The sequence below is a fragment of the Labeo rohita genome, chromosome 9 (genome assembly GCF_022985175.1).
Source record: "Labeo rohita strain BAU-BD-2019 chromosome 9, IGBB_LRoh.1.0, whole genome shotgun sequence".
In the NCBI taxonomy this organism is placed as follows: domain Eukaryota; kingdom Metazoa; phylum Chordata; class Actinopteri; order Cypriniformes; family Cyprinidae; genus Labeo; species Labeo rohita.
The window spans coordinates 28,295,382-28,322,048 of record NC_066877.1 but is presented as its reverse complement, the minus strand read 5'-3'; the positions used below and the strand labels follow the sequence as shown (position 1 = coordinate 28,322,048).

Here is a 26,667-nt window from a genome sequence, read left to right as displayed (position 1 = left end):
GGTGTTTGATCTTCTTTGCATGTTCACTTTGTAAAGACTGGGTCGGTACTTCTGCAGGATGATTTTGAAATGATTTTTGAAATTGAGGGAGAAAATACGATTGCAGTTTTTCGACATACCCAAACTGTATTGAGCCAGAATACACAGAGTTCAGGCAGAGCAAGAAAAGACAAGCCTTGGAGATTGAAAAAGTATTTTAATTGTATTTTTTAAAATTAAAATAACCGATCATTTCACTAGTTAAGACCCTTCTTCCTCAGCTGGGATCGTTTACAACCGCATTTGGGATCGTTTGAAGCCGCATTTAAACTGCGTTTTGGAAGTTCAAACTCAGGGCACCATAGCAGTCCATTATATGGAGAAAAATCCTGAAATGTTTTCTTCAAAAAACAATTTCTTTACGACTGAAAGAAAAACATGAACATCTTCAATGACAAGGGGATGAGTATGTTATCTGTAAATTTTTGTTCTGCAAGTGGACTTCTCCTTTAAGGAGGTCAAGGAATTACAGCTCTTTAATATGTACCTCCTCCCTTTTTTAAGGAATCATAAGTAATTGGACAGTTGACACAAAAGCTGTTTCATGGACAGTTGTGGGCTATTCCTTCATTTTTTTCTACATCAATTAAGCAGGTAAAAGTTCTGGAGTTGATTTTAAGTGTACTATGTGTATATGGAAGCTGTTGCTCTGAACCCACATCATGCGGTCAAAAAAGCTCTGCATGTAAAAATTTAAATTGTCAATTTTAGGCTTCAAAAACAAAAGAAATACATCATAAAGATAGCAGAAACATTAGGAATGGCCAAATTAACAGTTTGGTACATTCTGGGGAAAAAAAAAAAAAAAAAAAAACCCACACTGGCGAGGACAACAGTAGTGGATGATTGGATGATCCTTTCCATAGTAACGAACATCCAGTTACATGAAGAATGCTCTCCAGGAGGTAGCCATGTCCCTGTTGTAATTCCTTAGCTTTTTATGTTATATTTCTGCCCCACCCCTTGAATTAAAGCTTAAAGCCTGCATTGTTGATTGTTTCATTTTAAATCTATTCTAGCGGCAAACGGAGCCAAACTTATGAAAACTGTGTCAGTGTCCAAATATATATGGACTTCACTGTACGTCAATTTGTAATATATATTAATTATAATAATAATAATAAGAAGAAGAATAAGAAGAAGAATAAAGAAGAAGAAGAAGAAGAAGAAGAAAATACTCTGCAATATTTCAATGTAAATTAATAAAAGTATTTAAGAAAAAAAAGACACATTTTTACTGCAAAATCACAATACTAATATTTATGATTGTCTTCATTTTTCATTTTTTAAGCATTAAACCATCACATTTATTTTGATGGCAAAAAGAAGAGAGCCCTTAAAGCTTCTCTTTTGTTAATACATGCTTCTCATTAAAGTATGGGAAGACGGTTGGCGCATGTTGTGTTCCCAAATGCACGTTAAGGCAACCCAAAGACGGAGCAAACATCCCCGGTTATTAAACTTTTCGTGTGTAAGAAAACTTAGAAACACTCAGCGCGTAAATATAATTAAATCTCAGCAATTGCGATCTGATAATCACACTGAACCATATCACAATTTGGGTTTCATTTCATTTAATCATGCAGCTCTAGCAATAACCTTCCCTAATGCCAGCTGAGAAGAATAAAAATAGAAACTAAGCATAAAAGCACACTTGTTCCCTTTGCCATTTGCTGAACTCTTCAGGCTGTGCTTTTACATACCATATAATCTAGAATCTACGGCTGCCCTTGACTAAAGATTTCTCTGGTCGACTATTAGTCAACTATAAGTTGCATGTTTATTAATAAACAATATAAATCATAATTAAAAACCTTTTAACTGCCTACACCTAATAAGTGTTCAAGCGCACAAAAAAAGCTTGCCACAGTGTACTGGTAGATAAACAGCAAGGAGACTGCATTAACGTATTAATAATTTATTTATAAACTAGTGCTTTTTTTGGGGGGGTTTTCAGTTTAATAGATGAAGTCGGCAACACTGACTCGTCAACTCTGCAGTAGTGGATGAGCCTGTATGAATGTTTCATATGGATTACATAATCTTAGAATATTTGTTTTCTATTTGAATTGGTTCATTTAAAAGTAGACATTTCACTCTGTATTGATATATTTTTCATGTCTGTAGGGCAAATATACTTTTTGTTTTAAAAAATTTCACACTCACGTTCACAGAGACAGAGACGGCAGAAAGCACATCCTGTTTGCTTTCATTATGTTTTGTTGTTATTGTGAGTGCATAGAAATAAATGTAGAATCTTTACAAATTCAAAAGATGTAACACTTTTATCTATAGACCTTTTTCCTGAGAAAACGATGAGCGTCGCCATTACGAATTCTAACTTCCGACTGGATGCTCTTCTAATCCGGTCTCCATAGGAACCCGTTCAAATTGTGCCTATCTGTTTTTAATGTACCTAACGCCGGCAGCTCCGTGTCATCTACACACTCATTAAACTTTGAGGAGTAAGGCACTGACAAATGACGGTCATTGCGACATTGCAAAGTGATTTTAATAGGTTTGACATTAGATTATCAGCTCGGAATGTACGCTAATTTGATTAGAAACACTGGAGACTGGAAAAGCAAAGCATCCTTCCGGTTAAGAGTCAGGCATGACTTCCGCGTTCAGGAAAAACGTCTATATGACCAAAAACAACAGAGTATAGAGTATAGAGTTAAGAGCAAGTGACCACACCGGTGCCTACATCTGTCATGCAGGAAGCCACTATTCAGCTTCAATACTTAAATAGCGAACATTTTTCTGGGTTAACAGAAGATTGAGCGGTTGTGTAAAGTACATATTTATGAAGTACATACATATTTCACATAAAAAGCCATATTTTATGTCGATGAATGATAGGTGAGCATTTGGATGTCCTGCCCAATGTACTGCAGTACCCATAGACCAGCCGTTAACCATCTGTCCGTCACAGACTGTGTGACTTTCTGTGGATTTTTTTTTTCCTGTCACTGAGTGACTAATAAAATTTTGGTCAACCAAGCCTCTTCTCGTCAAGCCTCCAATTGTCAAAGGTTAGTCAACTATTGGGGGCAGCCCTACTGGAATCCAATGCATTAGCCTAAATCTAAAAGTTCACTTTCGAGAGCAACTGGAACATACATCATGACAACTGACTTAAAGATGTACCCTATATTGCCAAAAGTATTCGCTCACTTGCCTTGACTTGCCATATGAACTTAAGTGACATCCCATTCCTAATCCATAGGGTTCAATATGACGTCGGTCCACCCTTTGCAGCTATAACAGCTTCAACTCTTCTGGGAAGGCTGTCCACAAGGTTTAGCAGTGTGTTTATGAGAATTTTTGACCATTCTTCCAGAAGCGCATTTGTGAGGTCACAATGATGTTGGACGAGAAGGCCTGGCTCTCAGTCTCCGCTCTAATTCATCCCAAAGGTGTTCTATCGGGTTGAGGTCAGGACTCTGTGGACCTTGCTTTGTGCACTGGTGCACAGTCCTGTTGGAAGAAGAAGGGGCCAGCTCCAAACTGTTCCCACAAAGCTTGGAGCATGGAATTGTCCAAAATGTCTTGGTATGCTGAAGCATTCAGAGTTCCTTTCACTGGAACTAAAGGGCCAAGCCCAGCTCCTGAAAAACAACCCCACAACATAATCCCTCCTCCACCAAACTTTACACTTGGCACAATGCAGTCAGACAAGTACCGTTCTCCTGGCAACCGCCAAACCCAGACTCATCCATCAGATTGCCAGATGGAGAAGCGCGATTCATCACTCCAGAGAATGTGTCTCCACTGCTCTAGAGTCCAGTGGCGGCGTGCTTTACACCACTGCATCCGGCGCTTTGCATTGCACTTGGTGATGTATGGCTTGGATGCAGCTGCTCGGCCACGGAAACCCATTCCATGAAGCTCTCTGCGCACTGTTCTTGAGCTAATCTGAAGGCCACATGAAGTCTGGAGGTCTGTAGCGATTGACTCTGCAGAAAGTTGGCGACCTCTTCGCACTATGCGCCTCAGCATCCGCTGACCCCGCTCCGTCAAGTTTACGTGGCCTACCACTTCGTGGCTGAGTTGCTGTCGTTCCCAAACGCTTCCACGTTCTTAGAATACAGCTGACAGTTGACTGTGGAATATTTAAGAGTGAGGAAATTTCACGACTGGACTTGTTGCACAGGTGGCATCCTATCACAGTTCCACGCTGGAATTCACTGAGCTCCTGAGAGTGACCCATTCTTTCACAAATGTTTGTAAAAACAGTCTGCATGCCTAGGTGCTTGATTTTATACACCTGTGGCCATGGAAGTGATTGGAACACCTGATTCCGATTATTTGGATGGGTGAGCGAATACTTTTGGCAATATAGTGTACATCCTTGGATTTAAAAAGGAAATAAACAGAAAGCAAGCAAACAAACATAGGCAGCAGAAGAATGGAGTAGGGTGCCGTCCTCCACCTCCTCCTCTGGAACCCTGTTGGTAGCAAACAATACAGTTTTTCTTTGATACTCCCCTTCGGATGGGGAAGGGGGTGTGTTTTTCAACAGATAAGAATCCTGGGGAAATATAAGCACTGTTTTTGAATGCCCACACGATCTGTCACCAAAGAGGGTTTTCAACCCTAAACAAACAGCATTGTTAATAGGATAAGACGGCTGCTGTCAAACTAGAAGAACAGAACAAAGAATGATACAATAAGACAGAAAGTATTGCAGGCTCTTAAGCGGCTGGCTTATGCACTCAAGACGACATGCATTCTTGCACATCATAAACAAATACAAATTACAGCAATCATCTGGTGAAATACCAGAAATATGGTGATGCTAACTGTGTGTGCGATTATGAATAACATTACATCATTCTGTGTAAAGAGATGAAAATGTATTTATAATGGCCTTAAATTACATAACAAAAACTGAGTGAGCTGCAACTCAGAGCTGTTTTCCATCTGCTATGTAACCCGGTTATATAACCAAACAACAGATCAAATCAATACAGGCCTTTAAAAGGCAACTTGTATAGAACATATGGAATGCTTCAGATGAAATCTGTGCATGTAACCTTTTTTCTTCTAAACTGAAGTGAATGTGTCATTTAAAAAATTAAATTTAGGTGGAAACACCCCAAAGAAGTTGATCTGTGTTTGGCTAAACTGCGTGGCAAAAGAAATGCATGGTGTAAAATAATATGCAATACGTTTTAAAATCTCTTATTGTAATATATTAATTCAGTATAATTTTGGCAAAAATAATTAGATAAAAAAGAAAAAAACAGTTACTGATATCAGAGCAATTTAAAGTGGTGATATTATGCTTTTTCACTTTTTGAACTTTAGTCAGTGTGCGGTGTGTATCTTTGGGCATAAAAAAGATTTACAAAGTTACAAATCTCAAAGTCCACTCCAAACGAAGATATTTCATTTTTAAAAAATCCCTTTTCAAGAACTACAACGAATGGCTCCTTCAGACTACAGCGTTTGTTTTCCGCATGCAATGATGTCACAACACAGTCCATTAAAATATCATTAAAATAAATCCTGCCCACGGAAATTCGAATTGTTGGAGGGAGGGTAGGGATGAAGTGGGGGATTAGCCTAACTTTAGAGATGCAGCGTGGAAAACCGCTTCAACAAGCTGCAGCGCGGCGGGTATAAACACAAGCATTGACTAGAGTAGCCGCTTCAGAGCTGTAACGCACCACAGACATGAGCAGTACAGGGGGTCGAAACACATGCCGAAGCCGCTATCTATTCCGGTTGCGCGTCGGAGCTGTAACGTGCCGCAGATGTGTGCAGTGTATTCATCATACAGTGTAGATAGCTTCACTTAAAACGCGAGTGTTTTTTTAAAATGCATAAACTTGCACTAGAATAGGCTAGGCTAATCAGTGATGATGTTCTTTGATAATGTTAGGCTGCTTTTAGCCTTATGCTGGAGATGGTTTTAGGCAATGAAACCAAGTATGTAAATAATTAAATATATTAGGAAAATAATATCATGTATTGGCGATCCCGCAGGCTGATGATAGGACCCAACACTACTGTAGCGTATTATTTACCCCCCCTTCCATCCTAGGTGTATATGACTTCCTTGTTTCAGACAAATGCAATCGGAGTTATATTAAAATTTATCCTGGCACTCCCAAGCTTCATTAACCCCCCTCTGGATCGATGCGTTTTTTTTAAGAAAAATATCCATATTTAAAACGTAAGAATCACTTTAATCTAGCTTGGGCTAACAGTTGTACACGGAACTTGCTTCTTTGACAAGGGGCGTGGCAGTACTGAAACACCATCTAAGCTGTTCGTCAATCGCAACGCAGTGGGAGAGCTAACCAATCACAACACATTCAGTTTTTTGGAAGGCAGGCCTTCATTAAACCCGGAAATAATCGAGCCTTATGTGCCAGGCTGGGAGAGATGTCTTGTAATAATGTAAATTATGTTAAAAATAATGCGTTTTTCAAACCACCAAGCATGAAAGCACGTTCTAGTACACCCCCAAAACAAAATCAAGACTTTGTAAAAGAGCATAATAGGACCCCTTTAAACTTGTAATACTACATAAATGCAAAACCTGTTTCCACAAATCTACAGCCAGTCCAGCCACAGGAGCAGGAAACGCAGAATGAGAGCTGTTCACACAGGATACGTTCTTGCATTCAAAAACAATTACATGGTGCAATGGAATGGAACAGAATGCAGGGTTCTCAAACCATTTTTTCAACCTTAATCTTAACACGGCATCTTAAAAATGCAGAAACCAGCATGCAAGACTTGACAACATCAAGTACGTTTATCTGACAAATGTATACTTTAACCATTAAAAAAAAAGCTACTACCTTGGACAGATTGACTACCTTGCAGATTATGTGGAGTTCACACACATTGCTTAGATCTAAAATCCTCAACAGTACAGAAATGAATATATAATGAGGCTTATATATTGTTATGTACAAATACTGATTATGCTATTACTTGCAATTGAGTGTTTCATGTAATTTCATGTCATCTACTGGAAGTCCACCTCAGGAGAAGAAAAAAAAAAAAAAAAAAAAAAAAAAAAACAGTAGGCTATTACACAACCAAAAAAATAAATAAGTAAATAAAAATAAAAAATACAAATCACTAAAACCGATTGGGCAGATAACTTAAGACATTTGTGACCCTGGACAACAAAGCCAGTTTTCATTGATATGCAGTTTGTTAGGATAGGACAATATTTGGCCGAGATACAATTATTTCAAAATCTGGAATTTGACGGTGTAATAATAATAATAATAAAATAAGAAGAAGAAGAAAAAAAAAGAAGAAGAATCGCCTTTAAAGTTGTCCAAATGAAAAATTATGTTTTGATATATTTACGGTAACAAATTTACAAAATATCTTCATGGAACATGATCTTTACTCAATATCCTAATGATTTTGGCATAAAAGAAAACTCAATTTTGACCCATACAATGTACTGTTAGCTATTGCTACAAATGTTTGTCTCCGAGCTAAAAATGTTAGTTCTTCTGTAACTGCAGTATGTCAAGGGAATTAGATGACATAATTTGCTTCTTTCAGCAACTGTGACAAAGCTGTTCATAGGGTACATTTTTCCTGAGAAGGTTCCACTTTTTTTAGCTACATTAGATTTTGGTTTTTGTGTCTCTTCATGGAGTTAGATGTAGAAAGAGCATAAAATTCATCACTATTTGCTGTTACAGATTTGTAAATATATTTAAATCAGCTAACATCCTGCCAAAAGCTTGCCCCCATGACAGGGAGCTTATGCTAATTTTGACCTTTTACTGTGTGTTTTGTAAACTTCTGCTAAGGTTTTCCTGTAGGATGCACTACATTGCAACCAAAGGAAGTAGAAACAAAACCAGTGAAAAGATGGCACGGAGGTCAAACAAAAGAGAAAACGCAGCCCTTGCTGAACATCCCTGGTGCGTGGATGTGTAAAAACAATTTCAATGCCATTTGAAATTTTGTAAAGTAGATCTACACTCTAAAAAATATAAAGTTCCAAATGAGTGATTTCACTGTGATGCCATAGAAGAACAATTTTTAGAACACCAAAGAACCTATTTGTGCAATGGAAAGGTTCCACTGGCGTTAAAGGTTCTTCATGAAACCATCAATGCCAATAAAGAACCTTTATTTTTTTATTGCAGTTTTCAATCGGCACCAGATCTACTACCATTTTTGCATACTTGCTATGAGGTTGCAAAGATATTCTTAGTGTTTTTCAATATTTTGCTATGTGTCTGGTAGTCAAGAGCTCAGTCCCTCCTGCAGTGCAAGTCTAGGGTTTCCACCATCTGCCAGGTGAAAATGGTAATTTTGCTCACTTTGAAAAAATAATAGCACACCTTTCCTTAACAAGCCACACCAAGCACAAGTGATGCAGAAACATGATATCCCACTGGTTTGCCATGGAGACAGAAAAAAAAAAAAAAATCACACAAGAAAGAGAGGAAATGGTTTCTGATGTAATACTGCACATGCACAGATGCGTCTTCTCTATGGGATAAAACCAAACAGATTTCTTCCCAAGCTAGACATCATTAGTCATCACTGCTGGCGCATCACACAGAGGTAAATGAGCCTTCACTATTCCTCATTTACAAAACTTTCTGATCCCATATGTTGTGCAAATGAGTCTTCACCATGTTCAAATCCAAAAACATGTGAGAAATATTAGCACTTGCAGGATTTTGACTTCTTTCTTTTGTCTGGAAGATCTGTGCATTCTCTGGGGTCAGCGTCTACAGTCAACCATGGGAATCATTTAGTACTGCTGATGAGGAAGCATGCAGATTTATGGATGGGAAACTTGTACTTCAGGAACACAGAGTAGATGTACTGTACACAGAAAGAACAAAATACAGCACAGAAATACTGCAAGTTGCACAATGGGATTTTCGGGTATTACGAAAGTTATACAGATAGGGTAATAATATTTAATTATAGATTTTATGATTCATACTGAAGGATGTTGTACTTTATTATACGGGTCAGACACATCACTGACCGAAAGATCTTTCAGCATTAACAAAAATAAGTGCAAACATGTAAGCATATACAGATCTACATGCACTTTTAAAGAAAGTCTTCAACAAACAGAAATCTAATCCAAGTTATTTCAGAACCCAAAAAACGCAATGGACAAAATTATTGGCACACTTAACTTAATATTTGGTAGCACCTCCTTTGGAAAAAAATAACTGAAATCAATCGCTTCTTGTAACCATGAATGCTCTTTACTGGAATTTTGAAGGGTGCCTTCTCCCAACTGCTGTTTTGCGATCTCTCCACAGGTGTTCTATGGGATTCAGATCTGGACTCTGAAAATGCTGGACATTTCAGAACTCTCCAGCACTTGTTTGTAACCATTTTTGAGTGCTTTTTGAAGTGTGTTTCAGGTCATTGTCCTGCTGGAAGACCCAAGAGATGCAGCTTTCTGATACTGGCCACTACGTTGCGCCCCAAAATTCTTTGGCAATCATCAGATTTCATGATACCGTTCACACAGTCAAGGCATCCAGTGCCAGAAACAGTAAAGCAACCCTAAAACATCTTTGAACCTCCACCGTGTTTGACTGTAGGAGCTGTGTTCTTTTCTTTGAAGGCCTCATTTCTTTTTTGTAAACAGTGCTATGATGTCCTTTACCAAAAAGTTCTACTTTTGTCTCATCTGTCGACAGTATGTTCCCCCAGAAGGATTGTGGTTTTGTCACATAAGTTTTGTCAAACTCCAGTCTTGCTTTTTTATGCCATTGTGTCAGCAGTCTCCTACCATAGCGTCCCTTTTCATTCAGATGGCGACGGATAGCGCGAGCTGACACTGTTGTACCCTGTGTCTGCAGATCAGCTTGAATTTGTTTGGAAGTTAATCGGGGTTCTTTATCCACCATTCGAACAATCCTTTGTTGTAATTTTCCATTAATTTTGCTCTTCCGTCCACATCAAGGGAGTTTAGCTACAGTGCCATGGGCTGTAAACCCATTGCGCACAGTGGACACAGGAACATTAAGATCTCTGGAGATGGACTTGTAGCCTTAAGATTGTCCATGGTTTTTACATATTTTTTTCTCTCAGTCAACTCTTTACACTTCTTTCTTTTCTCCATGCTCAGTGTGACACACAACAAAAAGGTTGAGTCAACTGGTTGCAAGTGTGATTACTATATTGCCCACACCTGTTATTTGCCACAGGTGTGTCTAAATACAAATTACAGGAGCATCACATGCTTGAAAAGCAATTATTTCTTACAATTTTGACAAGGTGCCAATAATTTTGTCCAGTCCATTTTTGAGTTCTGTGTGAAATTTTATCAAGTTTGACATTTCTTCTCTATTTTTTGTGTTGTTGCAGTGCAAAACAAATAGCACACGAATACCAAGACATCTGCAATTGGAACAATTTTCTGAGAGATGTTGCGTTTTCTGACAGAATTGCAAGGGTGCTGATATTTTTGGCCATGAATGTACGTGCTAACATCAATTAATCCATGCGCAAAGCATTTATTTCTTTCACATTCTTTGTACCACACTTTCTACTACTCCTCATTTTCCAAAAGTTGACAATTAGCTTGTAAATGTAGATGTTTTTAAAGATGTCTTTTAAAGGAGACCTATTATGCCCCTTTTTTCAATATGTAATATAAGTAGCAGGTGTCCCCAGAATGTGTCTGTGAAATTTCAGCTCAGAATACCCCACAGATCATTTATTATATCATTTTGAAAATGCCTATTTTGGGTGAAGGCAGAAACACACTGTTTTCATGCAGGTCTGTTTAAATGCAAATGAGCTGCTGCTCCCTGCCCCCTTTTTCAGAATAGGGCTGTGCTTTTACAGCTCATACATTATTACAGCTCATACTGGTATTCTGCCAGAAAACACACAGCATGTGAGTACTAAATTAAACATGAGTACTTCCATGTCTTATTGCGCTTAAACTGTCAAACACACACAAGTTTGTTAAAAACACTCATGAGTTTCAAAACAGTCAGTTATGTCTGTGAATGTAAACAGCTGGGAAAGAAATCGCATGTATATATTTGATTTGTGTGGCAGCAGTGTAATATATAGTAAATAAAGAAATAAATCCACTGCTCTATCATCTCCTCTGAGTGTTCTGTGCTCGTCTGTGCAGCCAACGATACCTAACGAACAGTTAGCATGCTTTGCTCAAACATTTGCCATGAACTGGTATACCGTTGTTGCTTGCGAAAACAAAAAGATGCCGTGGTTGGAAACGTGCAGATTAAAGGAGAAGTCCACTTCCAGAACAACAATTCCAGAACAACGATCCCAAATGCGGTTGTAAACGATAGGTAAGACCCTTCTTCCTCGGCTGGGATCGTTTACAACCGCAACTGGGATCTTAAAGATTTCTCACATTTTATTATTCTATTTTTCATCCAAATTTACCCCTTTATACTCAAGTTTCAGAGATATATTCACCTTCATTTTTGCTTAGAACCTGATTTTGACAACTACTGTAGTAACCCTTGTGGTAATAATGGCTTTGCTGATTATAATAATGATTTGTTGTGCGTTGATAAAGCGATTTAGAGATCAAGATGAGATAACTGACATTTCATTGTGCTTTAAGGAGCATCATTAATCAAACACAAACCCTTTTCTCTGCCTGCTGATTAGAATCCTGTTTCCAGAGCATGATTTCATGGTGCATCAGAGAGGCTTTTAAAAAACAAACATGCTGCTTAAATCCTTATTGTTCAAGCTGCCTACAAAGGGCTCTGACAGTTGCACAAACACCTTATGACACTGAAAATCCAAACTGGGAAACTACACCTACACACCAGTCAATTGTTTCACAGAAACAATACTGGAGATTCAGGATATTAAGGCTGCCATTGAAAACCAACAGCGTATAATGCAAAACAGTTACCAAATATGGTGTGACATCACGGTTTTGGATGTTGTAAAGCTTTATTTAGCAAGTACAACAATAAAGGAAGAGATTGCAAAACTCTTTAAATTAGCTTTGAATGCTATAGTGTATGGCCTAGCATATAGAAAAAGAAAAAAATAAGAAAAAGGGAAACAGATGACCTATACATCTGACTCATCATATACTGCAGAATCTCTTTTTCCCAGCATGATCACCACTGACCTCCTGTGGGCATGACTACTAGAAACAAAACCACCATCCAGCGCTCCCCGTACACTATAGGACTGTAATAATGCTTTCACTTTCAACAAGGTTAATGTGGCGTTAACATGACTATGGATGAGAAAAGCAACAGAACCTAAGCTAAACAAAACATTTTGCAAAAATAGTTTTTTAGGCTCTATCATTCCACTGATGCAAGTGGTGTGGAAAATGGAATGTGAAAAAAAGTTAACTAGCAAATTATATATTTCTCTGTTAAGTGCTTTATACTGCAAAAGCATCATATAATTTACACTCCCACCTAGATGAAAAACTGAATCCTTTTTGCATTCTATCCATACCTGTTCACAGCTCAGAGTGATCTCTAAACCCCTTAGCATAAAAATAAAGATGACTCATCCTCACCTCTTGTGCTGGTGTTAAAAATAGCAAGTCAACATCAGTAGATGAATTGAACTTTTCAGAAGCCTTTATATAAGCAGAAAGACCGAAATAGCTATAGAAATGTACTGTAATTTAGAGGGTCATAGACGTGTCTATGGAAAGATAGGATCAGTCAATGAATTTAGAAAAATGGCATCTGAATAACCAAAAATGAAGTTGAAGGTTTTCAGTTTTATGCAACCAAATCAGATTATTTGTATTTATTTGCTACTTGCCATCAAAAGCATTTGCTACAGCCAGATTGAGACATTAAATCTTATTAGTATTCTCATGATGACATGCAGCTGGTGACTAAGTGTGAGGGGAGAAGGTGCATGTGTGAGATTTTACAAGGAAAGTAAAATAATGAGACAATCCCAAAAAAAAAAAAAAAAAAAAAAAAACACAACTGCTGCTTCTTCGTAAATGAAATTTATAACAAGAATATTAGAATTCTGAAAATTAAATTATGTATTAGGTCTTTACAAAACTTTTTTTTTTTCACCTACCTGCTTTTAATTTTTGTGTATTATTACATTTTGTGTTCTATTTTATTTCATTTTACCCCTATAAAATAATGGAGAATAGTTGGTAAAAACATGTGGAAAACCTTTTATATAATTCTTATTCTTAGCCTCTTTAAAACAAAATTAAATAAATAATAAGTCATAAGAAAACATTTACATATGGATTATAATTTTGAATGAGTCACACATTGATACATAAGTTACCTTTCCAGCAAGCAATCTAAATTGAGTGGGTGTTTTTATTTCATTTCTTTTTTACCTTCTGTCCTTCTCTTTTTCAGGGGAGCTAATTAGCAAACTGAACAAAAGTTTTACCCATTCTTTGCATGAGGTTAGTGCACATGTTTTTCCATATAAAGAATTTCCGGTTTTATTTGCTATAGTTTCGTTAAACCTTATGATATGTAATGTTTTCAAATCTTTCTCTAGATGTAAAAGACATTCGCTTGCTAAAACAGTTTTATGTAGTATTTCTTTTTCCTCAGATGCTCAGATCTGGTGCCAAACTGTTTTATATGCAAAATCATTATCAAATAAGCGTATGCAGATTAAAACATTATATGCAACACATAGAGGAATATGGATAAAGGATGATGGTCTCATCTCATATTTTCAGTTGAGAAACTACTACTATATTCAATGAGTGTTAGCAATTTACATTCCCCTTAAATCTACACATTGGAATAATGTAAATGAAGCACTTTAGTACTTTTTTTTTTTTTTTAACTATGATCATCGATCACGTTAAAAACACGTCAGCAGCTTTGGGCTAACATTGATCTGCAATACACACTGCTAAGTGATGGCACATTTGTATGATAGATTTTCCTTCATACAGTCATTATGCATGTCAGCAAATAAACAGAAAATGCTGGACTTTATACAATCCAGCTCTAAAGCAATACAAAACCTTTGGGCTCATCCAGGTAACATCATCAACACTAACACAAGATTTATCGAAACTAGCAATCATTTACCAATCAAAAACACTTTTAAAATAGGAATAATGTGCATTGCTGATATCATTAAAATGAGATCTTTATGCAAGCATATTTCTGAATATTCTCACTACATTATGCATTAGTTTAACATTCAGTAAGATCTTCACAAATACAAAGCCTTCACTTATTCCAAGTCATAAAGGCAGCTGAATAGTGCAGTCTCAAAAGAGAGCATGTATTGTATTACTGTAAATGATCTGTAAATAATCTCAAACTAGCTAATGAAAAAACAGATCTCAATTTGAATCTGAAACACCAGAATAATGCATAATTCCAATTAGGGCTGGGCGACAAATCGATAACGATAATTATCGCGCGATATGGATTTCCTCGATAAACGATAACAAGAGTTCGATAAATGTTCGATATAATGTTTATGCGGCAAAGGTGCCACTCGGACCGCTTATCCGCTCGGATCAAAGTTCAAACGGCGCCACGGCACGAACTTGCAAGAAGCAGATGGTTCACTCGCAGATGTTGAGTTTCGGTCACTAAACAGTGCCAGTGTGAAGCACTTGAATTCAGTGAAGAACACAAATGACTCCATTTACAGCCAGATGAAACAGCGCTGACAAACAGGAGAAACACTGTGTGCAACGATACAGTCAGAAGGCTTTTTAATCTACAAATCGCCATCATTTACCATAGATTTAGTGTAGCACTAACTGCACAGTGGTCAGAAATGTAGGTATTTGTGTTGAATTTTATTATATTATTAATGTAGACTTGTATTAAATGTATTGAAGGAGTAATGGAATATAATTACAGTATTTTTTGTGATTTAGCTATAGAATTCATACTAAATGTATTTAGACTACTGTTTTTCATACAAATACCTAGGAACCATGTTACATTTTTACCATGGTACTGAGGTGATATAATTGTGCCTATACTATAGAATCTACTATAGAAGAGCAATGGTTAATTTAAAACAAACAAATAAAAAACAAACGTAAACATTCAGAATAATTAAATTTCACCATATAAAAATGAGGTTGCTACAAAGCATGCAAAACTAAGAATTTTTTTTTTTTGACTGGAAAAAGTGTGAAGAATTTAAAAAAAAAAAAAAAAACATGAAGTGTTTGTCATGTTCTGACCATCTTTAACCGTCTGGTTTTTGCAACTTTCACACTGTAGCAAAAATCTGCCTTTAAACTTGAAAGAAATAAAAATGTGACATTTACCGTGATAATTATCGATACAGACTGATGTGAAAGAAAAAAAAAAAATAGAAAGATGAACTGGGCTGAGGAGTTCCTGAGCCTCTTACATCTGGTGAAATGGAACGATTCCATGATCAACGCTTGCTTCCGGATGGGACTAGATAACAATAATTTTAAAGACTTGTAGCGGATTTTATTAATTATGTACTTGATCTAAGTAATTCTGACTTTTGTTGATGTGGAGGATCCTAAACCTTCTCCTATCCGGAAGCATGTGCACGCTCCATCTCACCACCAGCCAGCATCCTCCACATACAACTCCAACGAGCCCTTTCCCTCCATTCCTCCCACAATTCCCTGTGTCCTCTGGAGCTCCTCTCTCATCCTCCGCCCGAAACCCCTGGCCCAGATAGCTGCCTTGCCTGAGTCCCCGGCCAAGATGGAGATCATGAACATAATGGACATGGCGCTCCCCTTAGAGCTTACTGCCCCAATCCTCTCTCCTTCATCTCCTATGTCTCCGCTGGTCCTGTCCAGGTCCTATCCAGAGCCCGCGCCCAAGAAAAATTTGGTCCCCCGAGCTCCCTGATCCGCCATGGCCTCATGAACTGTCTCCTCCGCCATGGTCCCCTGAGCTCTCTGATCCGCCATGGCCTCATGAACTATCTGCTTCGCTATGGCTCCCAGAGCTCCCTGACCCACCCTGGAGGCCTTTCATGTCTCCCTCGGGTTCCAACCTCCAGGGCGCCCACTGCCCCTCCCCAGTAAATATGTTTCGGCACGGGACACGCCTTGCAGGAGGGGGGAGTACTGTCAGGGTTTGAACTCCATGTTTCGTGTTTTTCCCCCCAGCCTTTGTTCCTGTATGCCCATATTTGGTTTTCCTGTTCCTGTTTCTATTGTGTCCTAATTGATTTCCAGGTCTGTCTCATCCCCCCCCGACCATTAAGTTGTATACTTAAAGAGTGTTTTGTTCAGAGTTTCTTTGTCTGCTGCTAAATGTCTTTTGTTCCCTGTTCCTCTGTGCCTCCTGAGTTTTAGTTTGTTTCAGTGTTTTAGTTTCATTAAAGACTGCCTCGTTTATTATTCTACGGCTATATGTCTCTTTACTCCAACACACTGTGACATTAATACTGTTATTTTGTCATGCACAAAGGGTGAAAAGTTCAAATACTGTCCAGATGGCAAACTGAAAGGGATTTTACTTAATAAGACAACATAATTAGATTTGACCTAATCAAACTGCCATTTAAAACCAATCCTGCTTCTGTTAGCTCTGGTGCTCTGATGCGATATGGATGCAACCCATTGTGTTTTCTAAGAGCCATAACCTGCCAATAAAATGGCATTAATGGCATCTATAATCTACATACTTCTAGTTATCCGTGAAAACAGCATAAACAAGAAGGTTAATGAACAAAAAGGCACAGCCAAAACACACACACAAGCTTTTCGACTTGCTATGTACTAGCTCAGCCTTGTTCCCCTCAAAATCCACCCCAGTGACATACTGACATTACATACAGTACACTATGCCATTTCCCATGACCATATGTCCCAGAGCTTTAAAGGGCAAGTAATCAGACTCATATCACGCTGTCGTCATCTGCGAGTTGAAATCAGAGAGGAAAGTATAATTTCCTCCTTTCTGTCCATACAGGATTTCTCTAATGGGATTCTGTCACTTTCCATTGTGTAGCGAAAGAACAAAACAATGTGGTTGAGTCTTTAATTAATGGTCTCAAAGGTTGGTCAGTATGTTTAGGGTTTAAACAAAACGGCGATTAAAAAAGTTAAATATTACACTATTGCTCTATACTTGACAGATAATTTTAAAAAATCATTCTAGAATTCACATGTTTTTTAAAACATGCGTCTCATGTTTATCATGCTGTATTGGCCAAAAATACATTGAAACAATAATATTCTGAAATATTTTTTAAATAATCTAAAAGAAAAGTTTAATATTTTAATTTATCTTAAAATGTAATTTATTCCCATGATGCAATGCTGAATTTTCAGCATTACTTGAGTCTTCAGTGTCACATGATCTTCCAGAATTCATTCTAATATGCTGTCTAGGTACATAGTCTTGTTATTATACAGTGGACTGTGAAAGTTTTCCAGCATATTTGCATATTTGAACCCTCATCAGTAGTGAATGTATGATTCTGAGATCCATTTTTTCACACTGAAGACAATTGAGGGACTCAAACACAACTTTTAAAAAAGGTTCAAACATTCACTAATGCTCCAGAAGGAAACACAATGCAAAAAGAGCCGGGGGTGAAAACTTCTGAACAGGATGAAGATGTCCAAATTTCTCTTATTTTGTTGGATTTTTTTCTCCTCATTTAGTACTACCCTTTCAAAGCAACAGAAGATATTTGCATGTTTCCCGGAAGACAAATTAAGTACAATTTACCTTGAGCTTTAAATTCAAAAGTTTTCACCTCTAGCTCTTAATCCATCGTTTTGCATGTGTCCTTAGTGTGAAAAATGGATCTCAAAATCATAGTCACTGCTGGAAAGGGTTCAAATATGCAAAATACGCTGGAAAAATGAAGAATCTGCAGGACCTGGAGGATTTTCTGAAGAACAGTACTCAGTTTAACTGTTCAGAACAACCATGGGACTCATGAACAACCATCACAGAACAAAAAAAACACTCATATCATCCAGGTGACCACACATAGTATTAAGTACCAAGGGTTCCAAGCTTTTGAAGGGGGTTATTTTAATAATTTCAGCTATTTTTTGTCTTGTGGACTTTATGTAAACATCTTTTATGTAAAACATCTTACTCAGGACAGTACTAAATAAAAAATAAAATGCATTTTGTTTGACCTCTTTTATTTTGTTAAAATTCACATTTTCACAGAATCGCAAGGGGTTCCCAAACTTTCGCATGCCACTGTAAAGGTCCTTGCACACCGAGTTCGAAATTTTCGTATGCGATTTTTCATTTTTTTCATATTCATCATCATATTCATCATTCTTTGCAAATTTTTTATGATTAATGAAAGTTTCAGAGGCAGTGTATAAACTCGACTGACACAATGTGAGGTCGTATTTATTTTTAAACATGCAAAAATTTCTGACTCAGTATGCAATGACCTTTAGTCTTATTATTATTTATTGTTGCAAACAGTTTCTTACTATCTTTGTGGGAAAAAAAAATTATTCTTGATCTTCAGACTTCAAACTTTTAAATGGTAGTGCGTACATATACATATGTGTATGCGTGCACACTGACTACTATGGAAAATAGCAAGCTAAAAGTTGCTCATCTTTGAAAAACATGTCTCATGTTTCATTCAGCAGCTTCTAAATGCAAAAACATGACGCGTGTGACGGCCCTTAACACCTAGCATTCTAGCAAACGCTACTGTCGTTATTTGAAACACTTTTACTATTAAAAGCACACTAAAAGGCGCTCAAGGCTGCTTAATAATGTGCCCAAGGGGAGCAACAGTATGGAAGAAGTTCAGACAGGCGAACAGACAAAAAGGAAGTAACTGACATTTGACACTGTGATTCCCCCATGTCTCTACTAAAGCCTGTAGAAAGCAAAAACTATTTCGAATGCCCCTAAGCCCAACAAGGCTATTTAGAGTACCACAGAGTTCTGGGAAGCATTGTAGAAATACTGCAATTGACATGTGCTAGGCCTTTAAATAAGCCTGTGTTGTCCAATACTCACACACTATAGTTGGAGAAGACCAACTCATACTCTTTACTTAATGAAAGATCTGTTATATAAACTGAGGGTCTCATGTGGTTGAACAAATTTACCCCCTTGTGTTGGTGTGTGGAACACACACACAGAAAAAGACAAACTGAAGCCCAAAACAACACTGGTACCCATTGACTTTCATTGTATGGACAGATTTGGAAGATAGGAGTGAGGAAATATTGACTAAATTTTCATTTTAGGATGGCCTTTAATTTTAAAATCAACAGTCTTGCCTGTTCTGGTTTTCCTTCTTGCAGTGTCAAACTCCCCATATTTCATTTATAACCCTCAACTGACAATGTTAAAAATGCTATTAAATACAATTTGCATTTAACACAATATCTTGTCAGTCATTCTCTCAATTAAAGTCTTTTTGAATTCGTTCAGATAAGCTTTCCCGACAGTGTTCATCAGTTCACAATCTGTTCTTGACTAGCAAGAAACACCACACCATCATAAGCCAACCCAGAGGAGAAAATCATGCTTGTATAAGTGGTTTAAGGGCAAGAGGAACTCTCGATTCACATCAGTCATTTAGGAAGGAGAAATCTCTGACCCTGTTTACAATTACACTGTCTGCTGCGAGATGCTTTAGCGGCCGGGCAGTGATCCGCTTACGGCTGCGGCATCAGACTGGCCCGAGAACATCAGACAGGCAGGCGAGAGGAGGAATAACAATTAGCCTACTGCAGTGAAGACACTTCAGGTTGAAAGGGAAAAAGCTGTAGTACTTGAAGCAACCAAAAAGACACACTTCACATACACAAATGACTTGGAAAGTCGCAAATGCGGTAAATCGGGATGGCTGCATTTCAAAAACCAGCAAACTGCCTAAATGCTTACTTAGAAAGCTGCCTTATAGAGTGTTTTCACGTCGTGTCATCATTCGGCTATACTGACAGCACTGATCGTAAACAAAGCCACTGACCAGAACGAAACTTGCACATTTTGCTGATTGTTGCTGCTGAAAACGGTCAATTATTGTCATGTTTTGGAGTGTACTAATTGGTCGGATCTGAAAGAAACACTTGGGGTACTATAGACTGCCAAAATTTATAACAAACCAAGGAGAAGAGTGCAAAAAACTGTCTGAGGAACAAAAGGTGTTTGTGGTTGGCCAAATTGAACTACGATTCCAGAGCAGCAACATTCGTGTTTGTTCTTATCATTTCCAGTCAGGCAGGTAAATATTAGGCTAATATTTTAATTAATACTGTCACCTATTAACTTTAGTTTCTAAAAATACTGTGCCATTTCCTGCTTCCAAGTCTTTCTCTATATGATCTATATGATGAGCAGCTTCCACACGTTTTTTCTGTGGTTTAGACAGCATAAATTAACAGAACAACATATTCAGTAGTACATTAACCATGCAATCCATGCTGTTGTTTACATTCGAGTAGCGCCAATATGGCTGTACATCCGGGTAACTAGCCAAATCGTGATTTAAGTGCAAACCACTGATTTATAATAGAGAACATTATATATAGATCAGTGGTGCAAACCATCTATTGGCATTTTCTGTACTTTTTACATTTTAATGTTTTTATTTGGATATTTTAAAATGCTTTTGTTTTAAATTGTCCCATAGATGTTTGACATCAGATTTGTGTAAAAAAAAAAATCTATATTCCAAAAGTTGCCCAACTTAAACGTCAATAGGATAAAAATATAAAATAGTCATGTTAGCGCACAATAAAGATACAGACCCAAAGTCTGTTTCTAATCTGACGCTCTGATTACTGCAACCACTGTAGTTAAAAATGTTGCTTTTTATTTACCCTCTAGTACATGTAATGCCTGACAAGGAACTCCGTGTGCCCTTCTGAGTTCTTATAATTTCCCACAGTCTAATGAGAATAAAACAATCTTTATAAAATGTTTACAAAAACAAGCCTCAAATCACCAAGCAGCATGAATGCTTCCCTGTGAGTATAAATATAACTGTAACTTACCCACCTAAGTGTAATAACTCTCTATAGTTGGAACAATTAATTATAATTCATATAACATTTGTATTTATTTGTACCTGTGCCATGCTGAACGCCAACAGGTGCTTTAATCACGGTTCTTCCGTCTGTTCACTCGTTGTGCTGAACCACCATCCCCACCTAGTGAATGAATTCTGTTACTGCGCCTCCAGTTGTGTTTGACACGGTTACAAATGACTGTGCATGAAAAATATGACATGCAAATATGACATAATCTTTAATTTGGCGCGAATGAAAATCGGCTTATTTTCTCTCATGTCAACACAGACTAGTAAGTGTATGTTTTAGCTAATATATTTAAGGTAGATAGATAGATAGATTGAGTTGAGGTCAAAAGTTTACATACAACTTGCAGAATCTGAAAAATGTTCATTATTTTACCAAAATAAGGGGGGTCATACAAAATGCATGCTATTTTTTATTTAGTACTGACCTGAATAAGATATTTCACATAAAAGACGTTTACATATAGTCCACAACAGAAAATAATATATTAGTCAGCATTTGAAGTGGATCAAGAATGGTACTGTTTTGGTTTTGATGAAAGGTTTTGATCCACTTTAAATGTTGACTACAGTACAACTACAGTTGAATTTATAAAAAGGACCCTGTTCAAAAGTTTACATACACTTGATTCTTAATACTGTGTTGTTACCTAAATGATGAGATGACCTGAAGATGGTTCAAACACTCACTGATGCTTCAGAAGGAAAAACAATGCATTAAGATTCGAAGGTGTACATTTTTCTTATTTTGCCTAAATAACATTTTTTTTTTTTATTTAGTACTGGCCTTCAGAAGCTACAGAAGATACTTACATTATATTAAATTTACTTTGGCTTGCAGAGAATCATAATCTGTATTTCTGAAGGTAAAGCAATTTCATTAAATTACGATTTTTTTTATATTTCAGGCAGTGTTTTTTTACTGACTTTTTTTTTTTTTTTTTTTTTTTTTTTTTTAATATATATATAGTTTTAGGCCATTTACATGCATTACACTTACAATATCCCAGCTCATCTGATTTACCAGAGGTTGCAGCAGTCATATTCATTTTAATGGGGCCTAGAATTGCTCCAGTTATGGTAGGCGCATATTCATTGCTGCCACCAGATGCAGAGATTTTGCCTGTTTATATTTAAAAAAATAAAATAAAATAAATAAATAAATCTGTCATAATCTGTCAATTCATATAATTGTTACTTTTAAATCTTACAATGTTTCATTTCAATTATTAACATTGTTAATAATTATAAATCCCACTAACTTATTACTTGGGTTCCTGATTGTCCTGTCCTGTCCTGAACTAAAGAACGTATACATATTGGTTGATTAACCATTACAGAAATAAAAAAAAAAAAAGAATTTGGTATTCACCAATACTGTTAGGGCAGCTGTGGCACAAACCCTACATTGGGTGGTGGTGGTCTAATAAATTTCTTAAGCACCGTATATACTGACTCATATACATACAGTACAGTACTTGCATGCATACATGCATACATTCAGAAAAAAAGATTTAATCAACCTGGCATTGACCTGTTACTACTTCCTCTTCTTTTGCAGACTTTTTCTGTTTTGTAACTTTATATAATATATATAGAGGATGCTATCTAAAAAAAAAATTAAAACATTTGAGGGCGCCCAGCGACAACTCTTGACTAACAATCCGTCCTTTTCACATTATATTTGAACCAAATCATGTACGCTGATTTAACACTCGGCTGGATGATATTTTTCAGGATAGGTCGAATACTTTTGTATATTGTGGAGTAAATAAAATGTTTCATATAGGAAACAACAGCTGTTATATTATTGCTCTTCCGCTTCCGTTTTTTAAACAAAAATCCATCCATCAAAGACTGTTTGGTTGCCATTTTGCGCCCGCACCCGCTCCGTCCACTTCTCCACCCCAGATGCTGCCTATTTGCCGAATTAGAGATGGTAAAAGTGGGTAGGTCCGATATAATTGGTCTTCAAAAGTGGGTGGGTCCTGTCCCACCCGCATTCAAAGGTTTCGACGCCCATGATTTTAACACACACAAGAATTAATCATCATTATAACACAACCAAAGGAGCACACATATTGCATATTATCACATATTTGAAAACGACATTGTGTTTTGGAGCAGGGTTGGTACTAAACTCTGCATGGCTGTGGCCCTCCAGGAACTGTGTTTGACATTATGCATTATTGGTCTGCGATCACTTGCCAACAATTTGGGTGTCTCCAGGCTGTGGGGGGTAAAAAGAAAAGAAAACCTGAAAGAAAAACAAAAGAAAAATTATATAGCACATAAAATGTACTTTACTACCATTACATGCCATTACTACCACCTGTGTCAGGCTGGTAACTGGACCACACATCATATACAAAACTTCAGAGTTCGGATTGTGTTAGCTAACGAATGTATTCAAGCTGAACAAGCACCATAGAACACAAGCAGAGAAAAGACTAAGCTGAAGAATAATAATAAAAAAAAATTATCATCACCTACAGGCCACATCCTAGGGTGATTCTGCCTCTTGTTTATGTAAACAACTCAAAATTGTTATATTGAAATGCAAGCAGAAACAAAATTAGAGTGCAAGCATAATTTACTTTAACTACTTTACTTTTAATCTTCAGTTTATTCATAAGATGTAATGGAAAACTGCCAGCATTTCAACAATTTACAATTGACATTGAAACATTTAGAAACAATAAAAAGTAGTACAAACCATATAACACCTACACTGCATCATTTATTTATTTCTGTATACCCCTGATATGTGTACATGTACTTCTTTTTGTATAGTATACTTGGTCCTCAATACTCCTTCACCCGAAAAAAAAAAACCCTTTAAAAATGTTTAAACATATAGACAGCATAAGAAACTACAGACTGCACCAACCAAGATTCCCCTCCACAGTATGTTTAATCATGCTCATTTCCCAAAATGGCTTATTTATTAAAGAGAAGGAGAAAGTCATTCTTAAATCAAGAAAGGATATTTTTGGACAAATTGGTGGGTAAACAATATAAGTTTTAGTTGTTCAGCAGTTCATTCATTAGAGGTTTTTCATGCTTCCACAGAGCGTTGAACAGGTCCTTAGCAATGCTTTCACAATTCACACAGTCAAGCAGTTTCCTCATCTTCTCTTGATTTGTTGACTTCGCTCTCACATTTGCAACTGATTCATCATGTAGGTCAAGATCATCAATAATTGGATCAATGTTCTTCACCTTTTGAATCAGCTTACTGTATGTTTCCTTTAGGAACTTCTGATAATCTAGGAATACAAAAAGAAAAAAATCATAAGATATTGGGAACAGAAATATATAGAGTAGAGAGAAAAAAAAACTTACTCTAACCTTGTATTGGCCTGTGTTCACAGTCTCTATCAGGTGTCTGATCTGAAACATTAAAGAAACAAAGATTATTATTAAGGACATACAATACATGCACTACAACAAGCTATCTTATACAGTGTGCAATGTGCCTTCAGTGGCTTAATGTATTATTTATACATTTTAAAGTGTGACATATATATGAGAGTTGCCATTCTGAATTTCATTGTAGCTTGTGCAATGATAATAAAGTATCTTACTTGATGACTTGTATTAACAGATCAGAAAGCTCCTTTGGATGGTCTGTAGCTTAATTTAGACTAAATGTGCAACTCTTTTATCATAGTTTTCCCTCTTTAATTGTATTTAGAATTTGGCTATTTAATTGTGATGTTTATTTTTAGAAAATTGCTAAATTACACAAACTAGCTTTATGAACGGTATGTGGATGTGTCCAAAATATGAGGGCATCATGACAATGCAACCCCCCAAAACTTTTTTTCTTTTAAAAAAAAAAAAACATATTAAAACAGCTTAAATTTAAAAAAGCTTATTTTTTTTAATATAAAAATTCCTTAAAGAAAATCAACAATATCTAAATATTAAATATCTGAAAATATTAATAGTTTGAGGCAATGTTTTCACAGACCAATATTTATTTATTCATTATTTGTTCGTTTGTTTGTTATAGGCAATGTACATGTGTTACACTTAGATTTTGCCAGCACATCTGATTTGCCAGAGGGTGCAAAACTCATATTCATTTCAGTGTTGCTTAGACTTGCACTAGTTATGGTAGGTGAATATATACTGCTGCAATCAGATGCAAAGTTGCTACCTTTTTACAAAAAAAAAAAAAAATTAAAATTAAAAATCTGTCAATTCATACATTTATTAATTGTACATCTGAATCTTTCCAATTATCAATAAATATAAATCACACTCACGTGGTACTTTGGTGTCTGATGGTCCTGTCATGTTTGCAGTCCCTGATTAAAAGAAAAAAAAAGTTATTTTGGATGGCAAAAATCATGCAATCATGAACTGTAATGCAGTGCATTACAACAATCTGTCCAGTTTACCGCAATACATATTTAAAAGTATTCATAGCACAATTCTTTTCAATGCAGAGCAGTTCAATGTCACTAAAGCTGAACTATGAATAAAGATGCTTGATAAATGTGCCCAGCTACAGCTCCAAACTACAAATCTAGCATTTTCCATTAAATCGCATTATATTTGTCCCAAATCCTTGTTAATGTATATACTGGCTCATATTACATCCATGCATATACAGTAGCCTACATGCCTACATATAGCCTATACAGAAAAAGACTTCAACATAATCTAAAATTTAACCTTGTATTGGTCTGTTACTACTTCCTCTTCTTTTGTAGTCTTTTTCAGTTTTCTGGTCTGTCACATTACAAAAAAAAAAAAAAAAAAAGAACTATACTATATATTAACTATACTATACTATATATTATATATTAACTATACTATATATTAACTATAAAAAATAGGACTATTAGTAGTAGTATTGTAGTAATAGTAGTAATAGCCGCCTAGTAGTCCAAAGTTTAGCTAGGCCTATCTTAAGACACATAAGGGTACTCCGGACTGAAAATCCATCCCTTTCCGTTAAATCACATTATATTTGTACCAAATCACTGTTAATGTATACTAGACTCCACACTAGGCTGAATGGCATTTTTCAGTAGGTCGAATATGGTTGTATGTTTTGGCTTAAATTAAGTGTTTTATATACAGAAAAATAGCTGTATGGCTCTTACGCTTTCCATTTGCGTTTTTTAAACAAAATCCACTATTAAAAAAAGACTGTTTGGTTGCTGTCCAGTTATCTACCTAATTTAAATAAAATGGTATACTAGTTTCACTTTATGAAATAATTTTTATTCATTATGTCGATATGGTATGAATGAATGCAGGAGACCACTATTACGGCGCAGAATGCGCTTTTGCAAAGCAACTTACCTTTGGTGTCCACAGTTTTGGTCCATTCTCTGAGCTCAGGAGAAAATTCATTCACATCATCTTCTTTCAGCAAATCCAGAAATTGTCGACACACATCTTCACCCTTTCCAAGGATAATGTCCAGAAGTTTGATAACGCCCTTTTCCTTACCTGTAATGTCAATCAGTTCACTATACTGTGACATTGTTATAAGTTGTTTAGCTTGAACATGTTGCAAAAGACATTCATAACCCGAAACAAGCCATTTGATGAGTTTAGGTTTGTTTCTCAAGATGATTTGCGACATTTTCCACGACACGTTTATACTACAGCTGCAAAGCCAGAGTTTACTTTCGTTTTCTTTCG

General features: G+C 36.5%; 1 protein-coding gene across 1 annotated transcript; it reads right to left on the bottom strand.

Moving 5' to 3' along the window:
• Positions 1–23,823: 23,823 nt before the first annotated feature.
• Positions 23,824–26,667, bottom strand: LOC127170420 (uncharacterized). The gene is made up of 4 exons (XM_051118333.1): positions 26,323–26,667; positions 25,275–25,316; positions 24,352–24,393; positions 23,824–24,269 (listed from the first exon to the last, which is right to left on the bottom strand). Exons 1-4 carry the CDS (start codon positions 26,606–26,608, stop codon positions 24,025–24,027), a joined length of 615 nt encoding a protein of 204 aa, XP_050974290.1. The 5' UTR covers positions 26,609–26,667; the 3' UTR covers positions 23,824–24,024.

Excerpts from the sequence above, each read along its gene's own strand:
- LOC127170420 (XM_051118333.1), bottom strand. The coding sequence starts at position 26,608 with ATGTCGCAAATCATCTTGAGAAACAAACCTAAACTCATCAAATGGCTT. Across the intron at positions 24,394-25,274 it reads ATCAGACACCAAAGTACCAC|ATCAGACACCTGATAGAGAC; the intron begins GTGAGTGTGATT and ends TTAATGTTTCAG. Across the intron at positions 24,270-24,351 it reads TGAACACAGGCCAATACAAG|ATTATCAGAAGTTCCTAAAG; the intron begins GTTAGAGTAAGT and ends TTGTATTCCTAG.